General features: G+C 39.1%; 1 protein-coding gene across 3 annotated transcripts; it reads right to left on the bottom strand.

Moving 5' to 3' along the window:
- Positions 1-4,590: 4,590 nt before the first annotated feature.
- Positions 4,591-21,122, bottom strand: DES (desmin). Of its 3 annotated transcripts, none has more exons than XM_072418037.1 (10): positions 20,495-21,122; positions 12,328-12,388; positions 11,682-11,777; positions 11,226-11,387; positions 10,849-10,974; positions 10,548-10,768; positions 9,617-9,660; positions 9,103-9,185; positions 5,809-5,840; positions 4,591-4,918 (listed from the first exon to the last, which is right to left on the bottom strand). In XM_072418037.1, exons 1-9 carry the CDS (start codon positions 21,028-21,030, stop codon positions 5,835-5,837), a joined length of 1,335 nt encoding a protein of 444 aa, XP_072274138.1. In that variant the 5' UTR covers positions 21,031-21,122; the 3' UTR covers positions 4,591-4,918; positions 5,809-5,834. The 3 variants fall into 3 exon arrangements, with proteins under 3 accessions (XP_072274138.1, XP_072274136.1, XP_072274135.1); XM_072418035.1 differs by having other exon boundaries at positions 5,809-5,843; XM_072418034.1 differs by lacking the exon at positions 5,809-5,840.
- Between the last annotated feature and the right edge of the window lie 1,229 nt (positions 21,123-22,351).

Consider the following 22,351-nt stretch of genomic DNA (forward strand, 5'->3'; position numbering starts at 1 on the left):
ACTTCTGCTTTTAGAGTTCTCCCTTTGCCAGACATTTTCCCATTGCCAGACATTCCAGCACCACTGGTACCAGCTAGACCAAGTAGTGCCAGGTGCTCAACACCTTACAAATCTGTAGAAAAGAGCAGTCAATGCATGACTTATATTGGAAATAAAGTCATTTACAGCGTGCCATCAGACCAAACATTTTTGGCTAAATTGGGGAAAGGTTGGATCCTTGTGGTTTTATTAGAAAGTAACAAATGATAGTCAAGACTTCAGGCTTTATTGTTGCAAGGTTTACTGAAAATCCATTATCAGGATGACTACCACCAACATTTCAAAGTATGTAAGTTTCAAAGTCTCAAACATAGACTTAAAGGGAAAGAGAAATACATACAGAACATATACAAATATTTATGTATAATCAAATAATTGTTGTCCAAGATGAATGGTCATGCTTGCTTGTCTTGGTTAAAAATCTAATTTGTACAGGATTCCCTTGCCCATGGTAGATTGATGAATGATGGATTGGGAACGACTGCTGTTCACTCCTGTAGAGGGGAGAACAGAGGGGTGCCACTTCCCTCCGTAGAACAGAACAGAGCTTTGTGTACAGCGCTCATTCATTTGTCAGTGACAGTAATTTGACGTCTATCTAACATCTGTTTGGGACTTTACTGTGGAGATGTGCGTGACGTGGCAGTGCCATGCGTTAGGTTTCATATATATACATATGTTGTAAGTATATATTACATATATAATGTTACATATATATATACAGTATATATATTGCGAGGAATCAGCAACAAATGGTAGGATGGCGCCCTCTTAGCTCCTTCAACATACAGACTGCACATATATTATAATGTAATATATTGTACAAGAATGTAACATGTTATGCCAAATTTGGAGGTTATTTGGAATCATGTACCTCATTCTCATCTGGGAAAAGATTAAAGAGCCTGAATGAGGCCATCCTTGTATTGCTGCAGAATTGTGGCTCTTTATTTGAGATGCAGGCTCGGAGTGTCCTGGAAGGAATGGGTGGGCCAGGTACTCCCCCCGGAAATTGAGGATGGCTCTGGTGCACCTGGCTGATAGTAAAAGGGCACCTGTCTTTGAGACTGGGGGGAGTTGCACCTGTCCACCAGGAAAGGTGGCTCAGGTGGACAGGCTCTGCGCATTCTGTATGCTGGAAAAGCCCAGGAGGCACCATCTTACCATTTGTTGCTTATTCCTTACAATAAATATATGTAACATTATATGTAATATATAATTACAATATCTGTATGTATATAGAATCTAAAACTTCCCACTGCCACATGTCATGCACATCTTCAGAGTAATGTCCTGAAAAGAGTTCAGATAGACCTCATATTACTGTCACTGGTTATGATCATTTTTTGATCATTTCTACTGACAGATGAATGAATGAGTGCTGTACACACAGCTCTGTTCTGATCTATGGAGAGAAGTGGAACCCCTCTGTTCTCCCCTTCATTGCTTTATTTATTAATCCCAGACCTAGGATAGAGAACCTCATTTATGGGATGGATGGTGTCCATTTTTACGAGCAAACACATGACCGGACGTGCAGTGCCCAATGAACTTTTAGTTTCTGGAACACATGTCATGCAGCAATGGCATGGCACTGTTCTCTGCATCATTCTCCTAGGGGTTCAGGCTGGCATGATGATGCACTCCTATTTCCTAGATTCACAAGAAGTAGGTTAAATTATGTTGGGCATTATTCAACACAGAGGACAAGTGGCCAGGACTAGGTGAAGACAGAGGGTGAATATCACTTTAGGATTTGATTTCTGCTTTGAAGTACTGAAGCCAGAGACAACCAGATATATATCATTTTTATAAAAATATCACCAATGGCAGCCTCTATGTTTTTCTCAGTACTTTAATTAGCATTTTATATGTTGCAGGTTACATTAGAGGAGAAATACACAAATACATGCCAGTGTACTCTGGTACATTTATTGCTACAATCAATCTAAATGTATTTTTCTTGTATTTGATGCATTCTGTTAATAGCAAATCACGTTCTAACTATTTCTGCAGGACAAACTGAAATACATGTGATCTGTATCTGATGTGTATGAAAAGGAGGAAGCGTGCCGCGCAATGTTACAGGCTATAAAATGCATGAAAAGCAAATGGTGAGATTTATCACTCATGCCTTGGGAGATCTGCAAAGGTCCTTCTTTTCTCTGTTCCAGCAGAGCATTCTGGGATAAACTTGTTGTATCTGGTGCAAATATTTCTTTTCTTTTTAATGCATTTTTTTAGCTTTGGTATGTTATAGTCTGTATGTATAGAGTGCTGTGATGGTAAAAATCCATTCACACTATCTATTGAGTTACACATTTATTGGCACAATTCCATATTGTGGATTAGGGCAGCCAATATATTCAGAACAGAGGACCTTAATGCACAATATAATGGACATGACCCTGCATGGCATGTTAATTTCAATTTGCTGAAATTCTGTTGAGTTACCCGCTATTACAATAATGTATTGGAATGCCAATCCAAATGCACCATCTTTTCCAGCTCCTTATGCATTACTGTGTGCTGACTCTGTGAATAAGCTCTAATGGTAAAAGCTGATTTAACTTTTGCAAATTTTGCAAAATTTCTAAGGTCACACATCATTACCCTATACTGCACATACAGACAATGGAAATATCAGATTTATTGGTGCTAAAACTTCACGCAGTGACACTTTTCCCCCCCTTCACCCATAGCAATCAAATCATTTTTAGGCAGCTAAAAACCAGCAAACCACTCCAGGAAATGTATCTATTCAATCATCTGCACCACATTCATCAGCCTTTTTCATCTATTCACCATACTGAATACTTTTCACAGTCTCTCATTACATATTAACACTCATTATCTGCGGATCACAATGACTAGACCTTGGTATTACTAGAAGAATTACATAACATTCATTTCCATATTTAGTGATGTGTGGACGGGTATATTAGAAGCTACAGGGATGCCTATAGGATTATATATACCTACTTACCCGAGGTTAGGTTTAGTTGACATCAGCCATTCATTGTGCAAGCAAAAATCCTGTTTTGAGGGTTTTCCTTAAATTTGCACCACGTTCACTAAATTAAGTGGACTATCACTTGCAGGGGATAATTCACTTTCCCAAGTGAACAGCATTAAGTAAATCAACCCTAATACATTCACTTTTTCATACAAATTGGAGATTTGAAGGCTAAATATTGTAGAACAGTCACTGCAGGACCCTGTTGTGAGTGCAGTTTTTCACTAGATGGTGGTATGACTTTTTGTATTACATAGAATTGTACAGTGGTATGGAACAAGTGGCGTAGTGCCAATCCAGTCCTCGGAGGGCTAAAAGCAGGCCAGGATTTACATATAAAGTCCATTTCTGACATTTTGTACCTTACTATATTTACTGCTGTGTATTAGAGAAATGTTCATGGATCCTGGTCCTCAAGAACTGGAGTTGTTTAGTCTGGTATACAGTGGTATTAGCACCTTAGGTATAAAACTAGGAGCTTCCCATCACAGCAGGAAAAATCTCCTAAAAAGCTGACCTTTAAAAAAAAAAGAAATTATTTTTGCCTGGATTGCACTCCAGTCACCACTGACCTGCTCTGCATACCAGTTGCTGTCCAGTGATTTGGAGCATATGGAAACCCAAGCATCAACCTGTGAGCAACTAGAATGTATCAGGAACAGGTCAATGATGGCACCCCATATTTTTACACATTATGGTTAGAACTACCTATGAGCTCATAGGTTTGCTATTTAGAGGTCCCATAGTGATAAAGTCATTGGTCTTAATAGCTTGTTGGCTCCTTATTGCTGTTTGTGACCTTGGCAGGGACTTCTTTCCTCAGTCTAGGCCCTGGCATCACATCAAAGATGCAGCTGTGTAGAACTTCCTGGTTCTTAACCATGCAGTGCACTCCTCATATATTAAAAGCATTGGTTTCACTCTCTGGGACAGAATTTCTGAACCTTTGTACTTCAGGTCCTGGAGAAACCCTGATTAAAACAATTCATTAGGGAAGGGGGGGGGGGCAGAGAGTGCAGCCGGTAAGGAAAATGCCCCCCTTGCAATGGTGGTCAAAATGCCAACCTTTAACAGACAGTTAAAAAGATTATGGCATTGGGCCAGGTGGTGTTGGCTTTCTAGACACCATCACATGGGATATCAACCAACCACAGCTTAAGGAACTCCTAAGACCTGTAAAGAAAACATGGGTCCATGGAATCCCGGTTGAGAATAGCTGTTTGGAGAAATGTATGAAGAGGGCAAAGGAGACGGGAACCAGGAAATTCTGGTGTGACTGCCATGTCGAACCATGTGTAGCTCATCATGGATGCCAGTCAAACCTGCTTCTCTCTACAATATTGAAGAGATTGCCAATGGAACCTAACTGTACAGAGAATTATTCATACTCAAATATAATGTTAGTTCTATATCAAAATAGTGGAACACAGAGGCCATCAAGACTACAGACTACAACTATTAGGAAATTAGGACCATGATATAGAACTGGTTGCGTGGTTGGCTTGCTTCCTTTGAAATGATTGGGAATGCAATGGTTTGTGAAAGTGTAGTTTACTTTATTTCTGGTCTCATTGCATTCTCTCTTGTAATGATGATAAACCTCCAAGAAGGGACTTGACATTTGTTTTTTTCTAAAAAGGGGGCACTCTGACATGAGTCGGTCCCCTGGCAGTCCTTATTTTGGGAATTAGCGGTGACGGGTGCAGGAGTTGAGTGGTGGGGGGACAGCATGAGATGGCATTTTGTCCAGCAGGGTTGCGCTCAGGCTGTGAACTGTGGTCAATCGGTGCTCCTGTGGTGCGTATGTCTTCATCTGCCCACTCACAGGACCTCATGATGCTGTTGGGAAGCCTCACTAACAACCTGTGGGCAGAAAAGAGAAAGTAAGCATCCCATAGACATTCCATAGAGTTAATATTTCTAGCCTATTCCTATGATTATTAGCATTACCCATTCGATATAAGTACCCAATTTTCGAAGAGTTTAAGGGTGCAATTTTTTAACTTGAGAGTCTCAACTCAGCCTCCAAGTAGGCTAATATGGCTGTTTATATGGATGAGCTCTGCCTGACTGTTTCTGTACCTTCTGCATGTTTTATGGTCCCATAAGAGCTGAAGAGAATTTTTCACCATATTCCACTATAGGTCTACCTAATCTCAGAAGACATGCAGATCATATAGTAATTGTAACTAAAACATAAATGGTTACCCTATGCACAGGGCAGACCTTTAATTTTGCATGGATTTCCCAAAAAGAATAGCAAAAATACCCTTATACATCAGTAAAGCCAATGGGTGTAAATGGGAAATACTGTAGTTAGTAGTAGGTACCGAGTTAGGAACCGTGTATATATTGTAGGGCAAAGGCAAAGGTGAACAGCCCACTAACACAGCATGCACATAATAGGGTGGCAGTGATACACTGTGAGGCTTTGTTGTACACAATCAGGACCGTGTGCTGTCCATAGCAGCCAATCAAGTTCAGCACACTGTTGTGATATTACAAAAATATGATTCAGAGCAAACAAATACATAGGCAGCTTCGGAGCAGAATATTTTATTTATCCTTCACCGATTGGCCTGCAGTATTAAGCAAGCATCTAGTATTTACAGTTTTTTTTAACTTTTCTGTAAAAATAGCCAGACAAGGGGTGGCAACCAGTGCTGCAAAACTCAGCCTTAAAATGCTATAAAGTGACAAGGCAATAAACGTGTGATGGAACCAAGTAAAGGGTCGTTGAAGACACAACTTACCAATGTTCCAGAGAAGTGAGGGGTGCTCAGTTCTGCTGGGGTAATGACAGGTATGTGCTTGTGTTATGAGGTGGCCTTTATCATTTTACATGGAAATTGCAGACCAATAACCCATCTTTCCTTACAGGTCCATCATTTCCATTCACATTCCATCCACATTTCATTTACAGAATATATTAACAGATGAGAGCCACTTAACTTTGGATCTATCAATAAAAACTGTACTTCTAAAGTTCTAAAAAGAGTAGGGAAAAGTTGGATTCTGGTTTTTTTAGTGTCCCGCTATTACTACAAGTCTATCTGTAGACAAAAGATGAAAAGCCGAACCATAAGGATGGGTTTAGTTTTTGAATTATTACATTACTTTACTACATTATTACATTACTGTAATTATAAATTACATTTATAATTATTACTATTAAAAGTACAGCACACAAAACAATTATGACAATTGTGTGCTTCCAGCCTTTTGATAACTTGTTTTGGGAAAGCCCTTTACTGTTCCAGCATGTATATGCCCCTGGCACAAAGTTGGCACCTTAAAAAATTATTTGTCCAGTTTGGTATGAAGGAACTTGGACGTCCCAGACGAAACCCTTAGCTCAGCTCTACTCAACATGTTTGGATTAAATTGGAATGACAATTGTAAGCCATATCTTCATATCCAACATCAATACCTGACAAATAGTCAATGAACTAAATGGGCACAAATTTCCACAAACACACTTCAAAATTCTGTGGAAAGCCAAGTGAGTTGTCCCAACCCTTCCTCCAAAATGAGGGAAGGGTTGGGTCAACTTCTTATGTCATGTCCAATATCTTGAAATGGGTGGTCCAACAAGGTGATTGGTCAAATGTTGGCTATATATGGCAGATCTTTACATGTTTTCATATAATCTGACGCCTTTTCTGGTTACTATCAGAATCTAATGGCCGAGCATTACTTTTCTCCTGTAGTACTTGTCTATCTTTTACTAGTGTGCAGCTGTTGTATTTATACTTTTAGAAACCTTCATGCAACAGCTGCTAGATCCCCTCTACCCCAGCGTCGTGTCTACTATAGCACTGTGTGTTCAGCAGTCACTATAAAAAGCTTGATGAAGAAATGAAATCGAGCTGCTGTAAATGACTCAACAGAAGTTTTAAAACTCGTCTCTCCCCTACTGCCTTATTTTGAGGTTGGAGAAACTTAAGGAATTTATTTTTAAAGTATAGGAGAAGTAGCTGGAAAACTTTGTATGTCTGCAAATTGTAGGTTGAAGTTGATATTTAAGATGGTTCACATTTCAGATTTTGCATATGCAATTTTTAAAGGAAAATGTCATTTAAATTGATATAAAAATGTATATAATTGGTACACAATTGTACTTTATGTAAATAAAATTACGTTTCATATTTTATTCTCCTGCTGCTATCATAATCTAAACTACCCAAGAATATTATTTACCAACTGGGGACCTTTGTACATTATGTACAATGAGAATCTTCATCTTTGCCCATGCAATTGGTTCAATTTTTTTTTCTTTTTGGTTTAGCCCTGAAATTGTTATGGTGATAGCAGGCAAACCTTCCTATCTGTCATACCTGTTGTTATTGCTTGCTGAAATTTACTAAATGTCAGCAGATAATAATTGCTATTTCTCTCATAATAAATCGTATGCTGATTTTAAAATATATGCCCAAAACACAGGTGTATTAGGACAGTAAGCACCCTTCAGTATTCTAGATGATGGCAGTGCCACACTTTTTGTTATTTTTCAGAAACGTAAAGCATTGATGAGCTGCTTGATTTATTTGCAAAGCTAGAGTCCTAATCAACTGTAAAGTCCACCAAGAGGAGATGCTTGATCTTTAGGACCTTCCATAATGCTTGACAAAACTTTGTGACTCTTCCTAATAAACCCCATCACACCCTATATTCTTTTCCTTAATTATTCTGCCTAGACCCAGCATTTTTCTAAATATAAGATAACAAATATATATATATTTTCCCCCTCCTTGTGAATTTGTAGTGCTTCTGACACCTTGCTTTTTCTGGCACAGCCTTATGGTAAAAATATGAACTGTAAGAAGAGCTGTAATGACCTCAATGGCACTGTGCCGGTGTCTGGGGATGATAGAAGGGGATCATCAAACCTCACAGTTTACAAACCGTGACCATTTTTTGTTCCCTCTTTGAGTCACTTCTGAAAATGTGCAGTTAAATTTCTCCATTCTTTGTTTTGATTTGTTCTTTTGTTGTGGTATGTTCAAATAGAAAGTAACTGAGAACATAAAGCGGACCCCATATTTCCTGCAGGAGTGCTTCTTGCATTAGTTTTTCCTCAAATATTTGCATAAATAAAAAAAAAAGTTCTTCATTCAGGTGTGTGCCCAGGGCGGCTTTATGCCTATATACAGCCCTGTGTAGAAGAAGGACCTCATACTCAGCATTACTGGGCTCATTCATTCCTTTCTAGGTTAGCAGCAGTGAATGAATGCTAAGCATGCGGCCTTTTACGTCATTTATTTGTAGTTGCACTGCCAAGTTTCCAGCAGTAGTTTTAAAGAGCTGAAGAAAAGGAAATCTGGCTTTTTTCCTTCATAGACTAGTAATTGGAATGGGGAAGAATCCTAAAATAAAATTGTCTCTTATGGCAATGGCATTGCAACAAGTTCACTAAAGTGTATATCATCACATTTTGCTTCTTCATTGCTTAGATCAATGAAAAATTATTTGAGGGATAAAGGATAATGTCACTCCCTTTTCTTCCTATCAATATGTACCTGTCAGTCACTGGCACAAGTGTTGTCACATGGGGGTAAGAAGGTCAAATTAAGAAAAAGAAGAGACAACATTCAAATGAACCTGTTGCGTTGCACTGTCCTCCTAAGAGATTTGTGTGCAGTCTTTGCAGAAAAAGTTCAGGAGCCCTGTGAACCACTGCAGCCATGTGGAAAAGTGTGCATAAAATAGTTCCTATCTGTTCCCATTCAGTTGGAAAAGAGCAATTATGAGCATGGATGAACACAGAGTAAAATGTTGCGGTCAGCCTGAAGTGGCCCAAAATAAATGTCGAAGGGGGTTTTAAAAATAATTTTTAATTGTTGCATTTTAAAGCCGAACATTGTTTCTTGATGATAGAACTGACCCTAATAAAGAAGATTTGAGAGCCCTGCACACTTGGTATAGGAGTCATACAAACCAAAGGAGGAGGCTTGTTCTATACTCATATACCATGAGTCTTATTTTGCCATATGTAACAAGTACAGGTAAAAGAAGAATTATTATAGTTTCACATGCACTTGTCTTACCTCTCCGTCCCGGGTCTCAATAGTCTTAATCATGACTGTCTTTTTGGTGTGAACTTCAGATGATCTCTGCTCTGGGCTGGTCTCTGAAGGAACACATATATAGGCATATGAAATAATTTATAGTTTATAGTAATAGCAGTGGATATAAATGAGAAACATGAAGATTATTTGTAAGATTTACCAACTGCTGACCAGTTTATGTAAATAATGGCAGAGCAAAGTGTATTGCTGTTTTGCAATTGTTCAAAGTTTGGATGGATAATATGGAAAGTAAATGCATGACATTATTATTTTGGTGAATTATCCCTTTCAGAGTGACAATCCTTTTGCTAAATGCAAGCCCAGATTCCTTTCCAACACATTGAAGAATATTAGATGATAACTGGACCCTAAATACATACCCATCTGCATGCTTTTTATTGCCTATAACTTTTATATAATAGTATATATTTTATTTAAACACTTTTATATTATAATATATGTATTATATATAATTGATTCTAGTTACACTTACCTCTGAAACTCAGTGCGGAATATGTCTGGATAGGAAGAGTGATCCTAAAACACAGAATTGGCAAAGGCTTAATTACTTTATACATCACTCTCAAACTTTTTAAAAACATCAATGATTACAGTTTAACAGCTATGATAAATTGAAGCAAAATGACTAAAGAGAACCTTTATTAGGTAAGAAAAATGCATTAAACTCCACTTCTGAGCCCTGAGGACACTGCCTGGTGATTTTGTCTAATCATGTTTTCTTACAGTCTGCCTGAATTTCAGAAAGTTTATCTTTTTTAGAAAGCAACATTCCAGAAAAAAATTACTCTTATTGATATTTAAAAGCAAATGGGTTCTTTTTGCTTGTTCTGGGGAAATGATTTTTCCTGTCTATATCCCATTGGCGAGATTTTCCTTATGTTTACGCCATGGAGACAAAACAGGAAAAATAAACAACTAACACTATATCAGGTGTCTCTGCTAAAATTTCGTCTCAATGGCCACCAAGGCAAAAAAACTGAAGCTCCCCTGACAAGAATGCAAACCTGGCTTACCTTTCCTATTCTATCCAAAAAAAAACAAAAACATGAGTTTTAGATATATTTTAAATAGGTATTTAATGCACCCATTATTTTCATGTGTAAGATCATTGGCTAGTGCTACTGTATATATTAAATCTTTAGCAGATATGAACATGAATAAGAGCAGTTCCTAAGGAAGTCCAAGGGGCCATGCTGAACATACACAGTAAATGGTGGGTACGTGCATGGCTGCAATCAAGAGGAGACAAGGGGTATTTCTAGTCCCGATGTAAAATGCTGGGCTTTTTCAACGCTGGAAAGTTTAACCCAGAAATTTCTCTGTGTATCAGATGTAGAGGTTTGGCTCCTCTTTTCTGGCTTTTTTTTATGAACCTGTAATCATATAATATTAGCTTGCCTCACCTGCTCTCCTCTCCTTCCAGCAGTTTACGGTATGTGGCTATCTCAACATCCAGTGCCATCTTAACATTTAGCAGATCCTGGTATTCCCGGAGGTGTCTTGCCATGTCATCCTTGAGATTACGGATTTCTTCCTCTAGCCTGGCAATTGAATCCTGGTAGCCAGCGGCCTCTCCAGTGAACCTCTCCTCCAGGTCCCTCATCTGGCGCATCAGGGAATCATTCTGAGAATAAAGAGAGCCCGTGTTAGTATGACCATCTGAACCCAGTATTGGTAAGTGCCAGCATATGGGACAATACTTACTGTGCCTTTAAGAGCGTCAATTTCACAGGTGTAGGACTGAATCTGGTGGCGGTATTCCATGAGTTCCTGTTTGGACTGGCGCAAAGCCTCGTTATTTTTCTGGGCAGCTTGGTTGAGATCTGTAACCTGTGGATGGAAATTACAATGAGATCAGTGGCCCTGCGTGTATGTGCGACCAGTCATATTTCTAATACTTGTGGTGTTTCTGCTTTCACCTTTACTAACCAGAGACCTCCTTATAAGCATTAAAAATATAATACCTAGTAGGTGGAAAATATTTGGAACCTTAACAATATAATCTCAATTTGCATGTAAAGAAACACAGAATCCGAACTTGCTTGGAGCAAGAAATGAACAGACACAAGATTATTTCATACCTTGGACTTGTACCATTCTTCAGCCTCTGCAACGTTCTTGGCAGCAATGTTCTCGTACTGTGCGCGGATATCTCTGAGAGCTGCGGTGAGGTCTGGTTTGGAGACATCCAACTCTACTTGCACCTGCTGTTCTTGAAGTTGTGCCTGAAGATCGCGGATTTCCTGTAAAGACCCAAAAGATGTTATCTGAGATCCTGAAAAGTTCTGCACAAGTTTCTTATGGTTCCTCAGCAAGCTGATGAGGATCCACATGGGTTTGGTTTGACCAAGAAGACCTCTAGCCAAAACTTGTTGGGTTTGGATTATGGTAGGAAAGGTAAGAGGCTCATGCAAATAATTTATAGCTTTCTGTTTCCCCATCTAGGTGTTTTAATTCCCTGTTTTTGCTATACAGAAGCTCTGACCCCTCCATTCCACTAACTAAAAAGTAGAGTGTTGGTTTAGAGTTTGTCTTACCTCCTCGTGAATCTTCTTTAGGAATGCAATCTCCTCCTGTAAAGACTCAATGCGCCTTTCCAGATCAATGCGGGCCAGTGTAGCGGCATCTACATCCTGAAAAATTTAGGAAATTTGCATATCTTTAGTTAGCAACACACATGACTGCAGTCAAACAGTCTCCTAAAGGCAGAAATTACAAAACACACAGCTAAAAATGTAAAGGCTCTTATGTTTATATAAGATTATTTTTATTAATATTATTTTTAGTTATTATTATTACTATTCATATTTATATAAGATTATTTATATTACTATTATTACTATAATTATTACTATTCATATTTATATAAGTTATTTATATTTCCTTGCCTGGCTATGGAATCGGCAGGGAGACACCAGTTTTTTTCTGTGCTCTACTCTTCAGCCTAGTTTCCTCTGGCACAAAACAGGACCATATTACCCCTGAAACGCCCCAAACCCACAGAACCTTCCATTCTCAGACTCAGTTCTGCTTTGATGAAGTTCAAAGAAGATAATAAAACAAAAGATTTCAGGCACCTTTGCTAGTTTTACTGAGCTGTAGGTAAAAATGTGTGAAGCCATAAGGCTTATTCTGCTGGCACATGAACATTTTAAGGTTGACATGGAAGACAATTGGACTTACAGATCTGAAGGCTGCCAGGTTATTCTCTGCATCTTCTTTAAGCTGAATCTCCTCTTGCAACCTGGAAGACAGAGAAAGATGATAATTACTGGTGTGCACATACACATATATCACATGACATAACCCAACACATGCTCAATGAGCCAGCCAAATAATCTGTACAAACATAGGACTTTCATGGATTCTTATACTATATCTGCATACTTACATATGGGCCCCAGCTGCTGTTTTCTTTTGGGAGGGCAGTTGTTTAATCAGCCAATGAACCCTCTTGCACCCAAGGTTGACTTACTGAGCATGTGTGCTCAAGGTGGCACTACCTGCAACCCAATCAAAGCCTAGTGCTAAATTCTTCATTTTCTGTTACGTTACAATAATCCATGTACAACAACACACAATATCACATGTTATCATATGTTAATAATATATGTTAGGGTGTTGCATTCAGGCGGCTTATTGGTTCCAATGGGTTGCCAGCATACCAGATCCATACCTGTTCCAATTTTTTACCAGTTCCACAATGCACAATGCTAGGGCATTACCATTAGTTGTAGTGCACCAAATTGCATGTGTGTCAGAGGACTTCAATGCAAAAAATTTCAGTTTAAATCAGCTCCCTCCTTCATTGCAATGCCCAGGGCCAGTGGCATGTTGAGCAGTACAGTTTGGCACTGTAAGAAGTATCAGATAAGTTGGTTTTCCAAGAATACCTCTCAAATCTGATGGACAAACTGACAGGTTCTCTTTAACCTTAATATCTTAATCTTATCTAGTCTTTAGTTCACAGTGGGAAACCTTTGCTGTAATATATGATGGTAAAAATTATGAAGCCAATACAGACTATGCCAAGAAAACATGGCAAAAAAACATGATACCAATGCAGAGTTTGAGAACAGACCCGATTTTAAAACCTCTCCACAATAACATATAAAACAAAAAGTGCTTAGGAGCTAAGTGTAGAACACCCAGAAAGTAAAGCAATTCTTTTGAATGGATTGAACTGCTATGATCCCAGGTCACATTCCCAACACATACTGAGCAAGCCAAGGAAAAGTTCTGCAGCCTCAAAATAATTAAAAGCAAGGCTTGAAATACCAATAACATATGACTGCTTAAAAGACGTTTTAGTCTTTGGGTTTAGATCTGCTTTAATATGACAGATGAGACAGGGTGCCAATGGTAGCACAACCCCCTACTGTTCTCCTATTAAGGGGATGGCAGCTTCCTCCTTATACAAGGAATGGGCATGAGCTCATCCTGCTGAATGTTTTATATTCCTGCTGGGAAAATCGCACCGGGCTGGCCATGTATGGAGCACAGGCTGAAGGGGATTTACATTGTGTGAGGACTCTGCTCTTCCTCACTGTCATGTTATGGCGCATTCACAGGCCTGGCTATGTCACTGCGCGGTGCAAAGATTGTCATGGCCTGCGGCAGCGAGCTGGAGGAATCAATGTCGCAGCTGCCACCGTGAACAAATGGTCAGTGACTCATTCTCTGAAAAGGAGGGGGGTCGTCATATTATCCACTCGGTGCTAATGTCCGAAGTTGGATAGAGTCTCTTAGGAACTATAAAAACCAATGTAAAGAAAGTGCAATCAAAGCATTTAACACTATATATAGCATTATAATTTCATTGTACTGTTCAAGGTTGGTAGGTGATCAATTCATTTTTGGTGGTTTGTCTCCAAGGAATTTTTAAGGCTACAAGTAAATCAAGGGGCTTGTATAGAACCTGGGGAAGATACTATCATGGGAGAACCTAGGAGGTCCTGCAAATCTGGAATAGATTTCTTTAAAATCATTTTCCATTAGCTGGCAACCGCTTTCAATCCCGGGCCAGATCCATTCCGGGTTTGCTGGAACACCCAGGTTCTCCCATGATACTCTATTTTTTACTGTCTTGGAGAGCTTTAATGAATCATGCCCAGTGTGTTGCAATTTGTTCTGAATAGCACCCCACAGCATTGGACTATAGTGTTTTGTAGTGCAGTGCACTTCGGAAAAGAGTACAAGTTTCATTTATGGACCACTGTGGGGCATTTAATCAATTTTTTTCTTTTTTGCAAACATTGACTTGTATTAATATCAGAAGATAAATGTATCTAAACCCAAAAACACAAATATATTAAATTGTATAAAGTAGCAGCTGCATTTTTTTCGAGTGCTTTCTTTTTTACCTAGTGATTACCTAATGCAATAATTGTCGTTGGAAAGAATCTTTCACGATCCTTTCCAATGACTAAGGACTGCACGATGCATGAAGGAGCGCTGTACATACAGCAGCGTTCTGCTCTATGGAGAGGGGAGGGGGAGAACAATGGAGCGGCACCCTGCTGCACACTCTCCCCCTTCACTTCCATTACGATCGTTCATCGTCCATCGTATTTCTTCGGCCTCCATATTTCTGACAATTAGGTTTCCTATCACCTCCTATGACAAGGAATTTATGTTTTGGTTTGGCTTTTATAATTCAGTGTCATGGAGCCCTTTGTATATATACATGTGACAGATCCAGTTGTTCCTTTTGGCCAGCTGGACACCCAGCCCTGGATATGTTTATGTTTTTTTGGTCTTCCCCCATTGTATACGTCCTTCAAGGTGTACAGAGCTCTCCTGTTTCACCAACTGCCTCATCTGAATGTCCAGCTGGTAGCAGATGAGCTGTCAGACAGCCGGACAAAAACCAGCAGGTGACAAGAGTTATGTTACATAAAGCAACTGTTATGTAAATTAAATCCACAAAATTATTTTGTAGTTTAAAAAAATTAAGCCACATGGTATATTTTTATACCAAATAAACCTTTCTTGTAAGAATAGCCCACTTCTGGCCAATTGGTGCAAATCCAGGTGCCATTTCTGGAGCCATTTCTTGCACTTTGCATGCAATGGGAGCACCTTGGACCAGTCCCAGCTATCATTTAATAATCATATGGATTTACAAAGCAATTGAAGGTAATTTATTTCTGCTTTGGGAATTTGTACTCATATGAAGTTCAGATCAGGTAGAATTTGGGAGATATCCGAGTTTTGGGGTTGTATATAGGAAGAAGCAGGGGTAGTTATGATGGGAAAAAAATTATTTGCATGGCTCAGCTTAAATTTAGTTTAAATTAAATGATCAGGGTCTTCTCACTACCAGCATATTCTTTTTTGCACTTGGGACCTTTTGTGGCAGAATAAGAATAAATCAAGGATAGTTGCAAGGAGCTTCTATAACAATACATTTTAAACCCATTGCAACCCTTGCAAACTCTATTGCGGCCTTGTGCTGATTACTATTACTAATCAGAATTCACTTTTAATTCCTTTAGCAAAGTCAGAATGAAGAATCATGGATGGTTGAATGCTGTATTCCAGCACTTTCTGTGATTGCTGGTCCTTGTCTGCCCTTCATGTAGGACAGTCATAGTATATATTTGTCCTTTTGATATCTGCGATGAAATACAGCACACAGCTTATTGATATAAATAGTTGCCAGCTGTTGTTCTGACATGAGATCGCGTTTGTTACTTGCTAATTGTAATATCTCTGCTACGCTGCATTTACTGCAAAGAGCTGCGTGTATTTATAGTTATCAGATGACCACTTGATATACTAACAAAATGAGGATAAAGCTTTCTGAAGTTCAGGCTGACTATATATCCAGGGAAATATATAAAATAATGATCATTTTTCAGCATTTTATTACACGCTTGTTTTTTGTTCTTTATAGTTCTTATTTTTAATGTTTATCCAAACCCAGAAACAAAAATGTATTAAATTGCAGCTTACCAGTCCTAATATTTTCTTTTTTTCTTTTTTCTAGAAGCATAATTCCTCTCTAAGGGTGACAATTACTATACAGTTTACTGGACCAATAGAAAAGTGTTGTCATGCTAGGACAGTCATTCTCGGCCTTTTTAACATGGAGGGGCCCTTGAAAAAACTTAACTGGAACACATTTCCTGTAGCGGTAATAGCCAGCACACTCCAGCATGATCCAATTTCTTTTCCTGGGATCACTGTCATGGACGTCAGACACAAAAGGTAACATTCTAACCCTTTTGGCATTGCTAAAGTTCTGGATTATGTTTACAGATCCTTCTTACTTTTCCAACAACCCATGGCAGATCATGATCTGCAGATGGTTTCAGTGGTTCCCCTTTAACAGATCACAATAAAGGAGACTTTTTAAATTAAATTCGAGAACCAAGCTAAAGGATGTAGATCAGCTCGATCAGTAAATTCAGACAATGGTGGGGTATATATAAGACTGGAGCAAAAGGAAAACATATTGCCATTACTAGCCAATATATTTTGTTCTCAAAGCTTCCATTAATATTAGACAAAAACAAAAATCATAATAACTGTGGTTACTTAGCAATTTCCTTGTTTTAATAATGTTACCCTAAATGTGATCTCTGGAGTAGTGAGCGCTGGTAAAATAAAAATAAAATGCATTGGGGATTGGAGTCAGTGTATATACAGGAAATATTTCTAAATCTCCCCTCACTAGTCCTAGGGATATGGAGCTGCCATGGGGTCAGAGCACAGTGACACTCAGGAATGTTGAAGATTATTAGGATGTGGAATTTCGGAATCTGATATTTAAAATCTCTCACAGACAAACAAATGCATGCATGCAGAAATTCCCTAACATGTTAAGCCTGTCCTTGTCTGGGTCAATGCTGGTCACACATATTGTAATTTGATTGTACAATCTACTTAATATTGGGATGGCAGTCATGTGTGATACGACCTGTATATTGTTAGATGGGCCATTATACTACATCTGTTGATAAAATTTGCTGGTCCAAGAGATCCAACCAAAAGATGATATGGTGGTGAGTAGCAGGTGAGCTTTATTAAATATAAACATGGGGTTCAGTGCAGTGACAAGAGGTTCTGTCCTATGCTTCTGACTGGCTACCGTAAGTGGTTTAAATCTTTTGGTGTCCAGCATGTGGTCCAGGGGGCTAATTCTGCCCTTTGTCACTAATTGTGTGGCTCCAGAAGACTCTGTCCATATTTCGGTGCTTTCACATATCACAAGGAAAAATATTCTTTAGACTGGTTTGGTTTCTACCCTAGTATCCTAATTTTGCTATTGCTGTTCATCATTTAACCTTTATTGTATTTCTTCCTGTTGCTGAGACTAATTTTAAATGTGATTTCTTAAAAGGGATTCAGGGAGCACAAATGTGGAAGCATTGATTTACAAAGGCCCAGTAATATCTTTGATTATGTAACATGACTATGACGTCTCCAGAAGCACGTACCCAAATCTCCAATGAGACCTATAGCAGGTCTGCAGTCCCTAATCATCCCCTGTTAGCTGTCTGCCATCTTTAAAAACTTTTTGTAGCTTTCCATTAACTGAATATTGAGTATGGCCTTTTAGTGCTACACTCGAGGTCCCCTATTTTAAGTAATTGACCATTGCTGCTTTAGAAAGGTCAGAAGCAATTGCTTTGGCCAGACTTTTAGAGTTTTCAGAAAGAAAAGCAATGACTGGCCCTTTATTCCTGGTAGGATAAACGTCTCATAGGATTCAATGGACAGCGCACAGTACATGAGGGCCCAGCCTTAAGGGGCTGGGCGGCAGCCAATTTCTTGCTGGATCAGGGGTAGGTGAGTAAAAGACTGTCGAAGGAGGGAGGGGAGGGTATAGAACCTTTGGTGCAGTTACCCTTTAAGCCTATCCACCTGGTTGTACATCTCTCATCCCTGCATATCTGCTACTCACATTTCCACCCATGAGAGAATCACATATACATCTCTTTGCCTAAAGGTCACGTTTCACACGCAAAGCTGTCATTTAGAGGTTACTCAGGGTTAAACATAACTGACCATTTACATGTGAAAATTTTTTATGGCAAAATCTGTTTTTTATTTATTCAGAAGCAAACACCTATAAATATTTCTGGCCCATAATAACAATAGAGACCCAGCAGAATATGGGATGATTGCCTTGGGGGGGCATATAAACTACCCAGTTCTTGTGGGATCATTTGAATGCCCTTGGGGCCCATTCACATATTTGGGTTGCAGAAATACTGCTTGTGTTCCTGCACTATAACAAGCCTACTGCACCTGTATCATCCAGTGCTATCCATTATGAATGGAATCCAATGCACCTACACTGCCTAGAAGGATAATACACTATTGTCTGTTGTGGTGCAATGGTCCAGATTTTTGGACCCTTTTGGAACATTGGGAAGCCTATTTAAATGAATAGATTGTCTTAACCCAATGCAATGTAACATGCAATATGAATGGGCGCAAGTACATGCACTGATACACATTGAAAATTGGAGTTCAGGGGTGGCAGAAACTTTGCTGGTTAATGGAAGGAAGAATCTGGTTGATATGCGCTAAGAGTAATTCCTTTCTTCAGGAAGAATATTCTTTAATTCAATATTTCTATATTTGGATATTTTAACAATAAATTACTAAAACTAAAATAATAAGCAAAATACTACCAAGCCTTTATAATTACTAAGCCTGTAACAAGCCATTCTGTATTGGTCTGCCTTCATTAAAGTAAATTCTGATTGGTCACAATGGAGTACTCCATTTTTAACTTTTCTGATTGCTCCATGTAGTGTTAACTTAGTATTGCCAACACTAAAAGCTGAAACAAACACTATCATAGGGAACTCTATATCCTGATACAGTATAACAGTATGCAGGCATTAAATGTGTTGTACAGTGCTTAGTATTGAAATTCCTGTTTTATTATGTAACCTTTCTAAAAGTATCATAGTTCCATTGTTTTATTGAAGTTACTTATCGACATTTTTCAAAAGTGACAATAATCAGCAAGTGAGAAAGGTGTTTGAAACAAACAACTCCCCTCCAATAGTAGCCAATAGACCAATTTTTTGTTGGGGGGGAGGAGGGGGTGATAGAATATCTTTAAAAGTGGCATTAAGTAGATAGGGTATAAAAATGATGATAATTTTAGGCAAATTGACAATTATTACAAGTGTTGGTCTATAGTTATTGCTAAAAGGGTGCTGATTATTCTATTCAACATTTGATAATAGCACTCTGGAAAATTATTATCAGTTTTTCCTGGAAAAATAATTTGAATAAAAGAACTTCCATACATATTTTATATTACATATATTGCAGGTATGGAATAGATCATTTTTGGGATGGGATTCCTTTAATTTCTCATTAGCTCTGACCTGGCATGTGGCCATCACCGCTGCTTACTGAAACCCTTCAATCATAACAGGTGCACTGGTCTAGCTGGTTGGTCAAGTTTGCCTTGGCCTTTCGCAAATGAAATCTCTAGTGTATATGGGATATTAATTTTTCATGGGTTGTCAGGATTGAAGGGAGATAGATAGATAGATAGATAGATAGATAGATAGATAGATAGATAGATAGGGTCTGACTTACTAAAGCTCTCCAAGATAAAGCAAAACTGGAATATAGTTCCTCAAATCATCTGCTATTATTTGCCAAATGTTTTCAATCCTGGACCAGATCTATTCTAGGTTTGCTTGATTACCCAGGTTCTCCCATGATAGTCTATCTTCTACAGTCTTGGAGAGTTTTAAACATCAGACCTATAGTGTCTGAAAGAGATTATGGAGACATGATATAACCTGCACTCAAACCAATAAAATAACCTATTAACCACACTGTGTGCATTTGCTCCACTGACCATAAAACAACTCCACCGTGTTTCATTTGGAACTATTCAGAGTATCACATCCAGCAGTACATTGCTGGGCATAACTTGAAATTAACCTAAGAGCGTAAAACTGTGCCCTCGGCGTGCCAGAATCACCAATTACAGGGAGATGTCACGGACAGGAAGTCAAAGACACCAATGGTAGCATCATCTCCCACATTCCTGGAAGGCTGAGCCCCTTATATGGCAAGCACAGTGATATGGATCATAGGGGAGGGGGAGCTGGAAGATGCAGTGTTGGCTTGGATGAGAGCAGAAGTTATTAAGAATACACCAGGGGTAAGTTTAACCCTTCATTAACTCAAATTAAAAAAAATAATAGCTGAATATATTATTCTATTTATTTAGTACTCTTTGTGCTGTGCTTTACATAGTTCTTGCTTTCCTCCCCATCTCTCTTGTAGAGTTTTATCCCTGGCCCATGCCGCCTTAGCTTTTTACAGCTTATACATATCTCTTTTGCTCTCATTCACTTACCTCTGTTTCAGTTTCTGCAGGTCATCTGCCAAGTTGTCCCTTTCTACCTCCACCCTTGACCTTTGGTTGGTGACAATGTCTACCTGGCGACGCAGCTCCCTCATCTCTTCCTCATACAGCTCGCTGATTCTGGTCGGTTCCTTGCCCTTGAGTCGGTTTATTTCGGTCACAAGGATGGCATTTTGCTGCTCAAGGTAACGTACTTTTTCGATGTAGTTGGCAAACCTGTCGTTCAGCTCCTGCAGCTCCACCTTTTCATTGGTACGAGTCTGCAGGAACTCTTGGTTCATGGCATCGGCAAGGCTGAAGTCGAGCACATCTGCGCCATAGCTCCGTACCGGGGCAACCCTAGTTGCTCTGAAACTGGACAGGCTAGGAACCGCCGCTGAACGGGAAACCTGGTAGACTCTGGAGCTGAGTGAGCTGGCAGAACCACCTTTAGACCCAAAGGAGGTCCTAGAGTATGCTGGTGATCCACCTCCGAAGGTACGGCGGTAGGAAGAGACCCGCTGGCTGGATGAATAGGACTGGCTCATGGTTGCTTTTTAAGTTTGGGTTGCGGAGAGCCTGAAAGTTTTGGCTCTGGGTGGATGAAGATCCTGGAAGTGGTGTGAATTGACAGGACCAAGAGCCCTGATACTTGTCTATTTGTATGTCCTGGCCACTGACGTCAGATACCTCCCCTCCGTGACAAGTCCAACTCCTGTCATGATTCTCTCTCCTGCCCCCTCCATCCCACGCAACCCACACCAATAAGGATCATATGCAATTGTCTCCTGAACAGCTGCAAAGTGTCTTTGGGACATGGAACAGATTTGAGAGGGAAAGGAATACTTAGGAAGAACGATGGGTGGAAATAGCTGTGAATAATTGAAACAAAGTTTGTCCAAAATATACTTTCGTTTTTACTTAACCCTCAACGAAGTCACATGAGATCCCATAAGAACCAAAATTAGGTTTAAAAACTTTGAATCAGACGAAAGTTGACAGAGTTGGTATCCCAAAATCTGCTGTGTGGGGTAGTGTGAGCTGAACAAATGTCCTGTAACAGGAAGAAATGTCTTAAATCTTAGAAGAGAATAAAAATGAAAATGAAACAGTTGTGGATCATCCAGTATTCCAGAAATTGTATATCTAACGCAGGAGGATTTATAGGCTGCCATTGCTGAATTCTTCTAACAATTGCTAATTTACTGGTTGCAATGCACATCCTTTGGTTTCAATCAATTCTGAGTCACTGACCTCGAAAAAGTATATAAGTTCTGAATTCAGTAGCTCAGAAAGTATTGAAACCAACAACAGACCAACTCCCATTGTGTGCTACTTCCCCCTTATCCTAGATTGCAAGCTCTTCTGGGCAGGATCCGTTCCTCCTCCTGGGTCATTGTTTGTATCTCTCTTTTGAAACGCCCATTTATTCTACAGCGCTGCATAATGTGTTGATGCTATATAAATACTGCTTATTATTATTAATATTAATATTAATAATATTAATATCAGCCAAACAATTAGAATTCTTATTAGGAGGTCAGTAATGGTGCACCATGGTATTCACCGTGGGCCTACTTTAATACCTAAACTTTCACAAGCAAATGAACTTATTTCAGTCAACTTCTTTCTAATATTTATCTGTTTTGCTTAAAGTAACATTTAACATAACCCTAAAACTTAACCCCTTCATGCTTGTCCCTTAGATTAGCTACAATCTGAAGCTTAAATTTCATCCCTGATAAGTATGTAACATACTTGTTATTCTAGCCATAAATCAGCTGGTACCTTCCTGTGTTCTCTGTATGTGCTGTACTGTTATCAGTTACAATGTTTCCAGCAATCCCTTGCAATGAGGAGAAGGTGAGA

Source organism: Pyxicephalus adspersus, chromosome 7, assembly GCF_032062135.1.
Source record: "Pyxicephalus adspersus chromosome 7, UCB_Pads_2.0, whole genome shotgun sequence".
Taxonomy (NCBI): Eukaryota; Metazoa; Chordata; class Amphibia; order Anura; family Pyxicephalidae; genus Pyxicephalus; species Pyxicephalus adspersus.

What these genes read in the sequence shown, in the direction of transcription:
- DES (XM_072418034.1), bottom strand. Translation starts at nt 21,030, where the DNA reads ATGAGCCAGTCCTATTCATCCAGCCAGCGGGTCTCTTCCTACCGCCGT. An exon ending in AAGAATGGTACAAGTCCAAG is followed by an intron (nt 10,975 to 11,225) that starts GTATGAAATAAT and finishes TTCCATCCACAG; the next exon opens with GTTACAGATCTCAACCAAGC. An exon ending in CTGGAAGGAGAGGAGAGCAG is followed by an intron (nt 9,661 to 10,547) that starts GTGAGGCAAGCT and finishes TCTGTGTTTTAG; the next exon opens with GATCACTCTTCCTATCCAGA.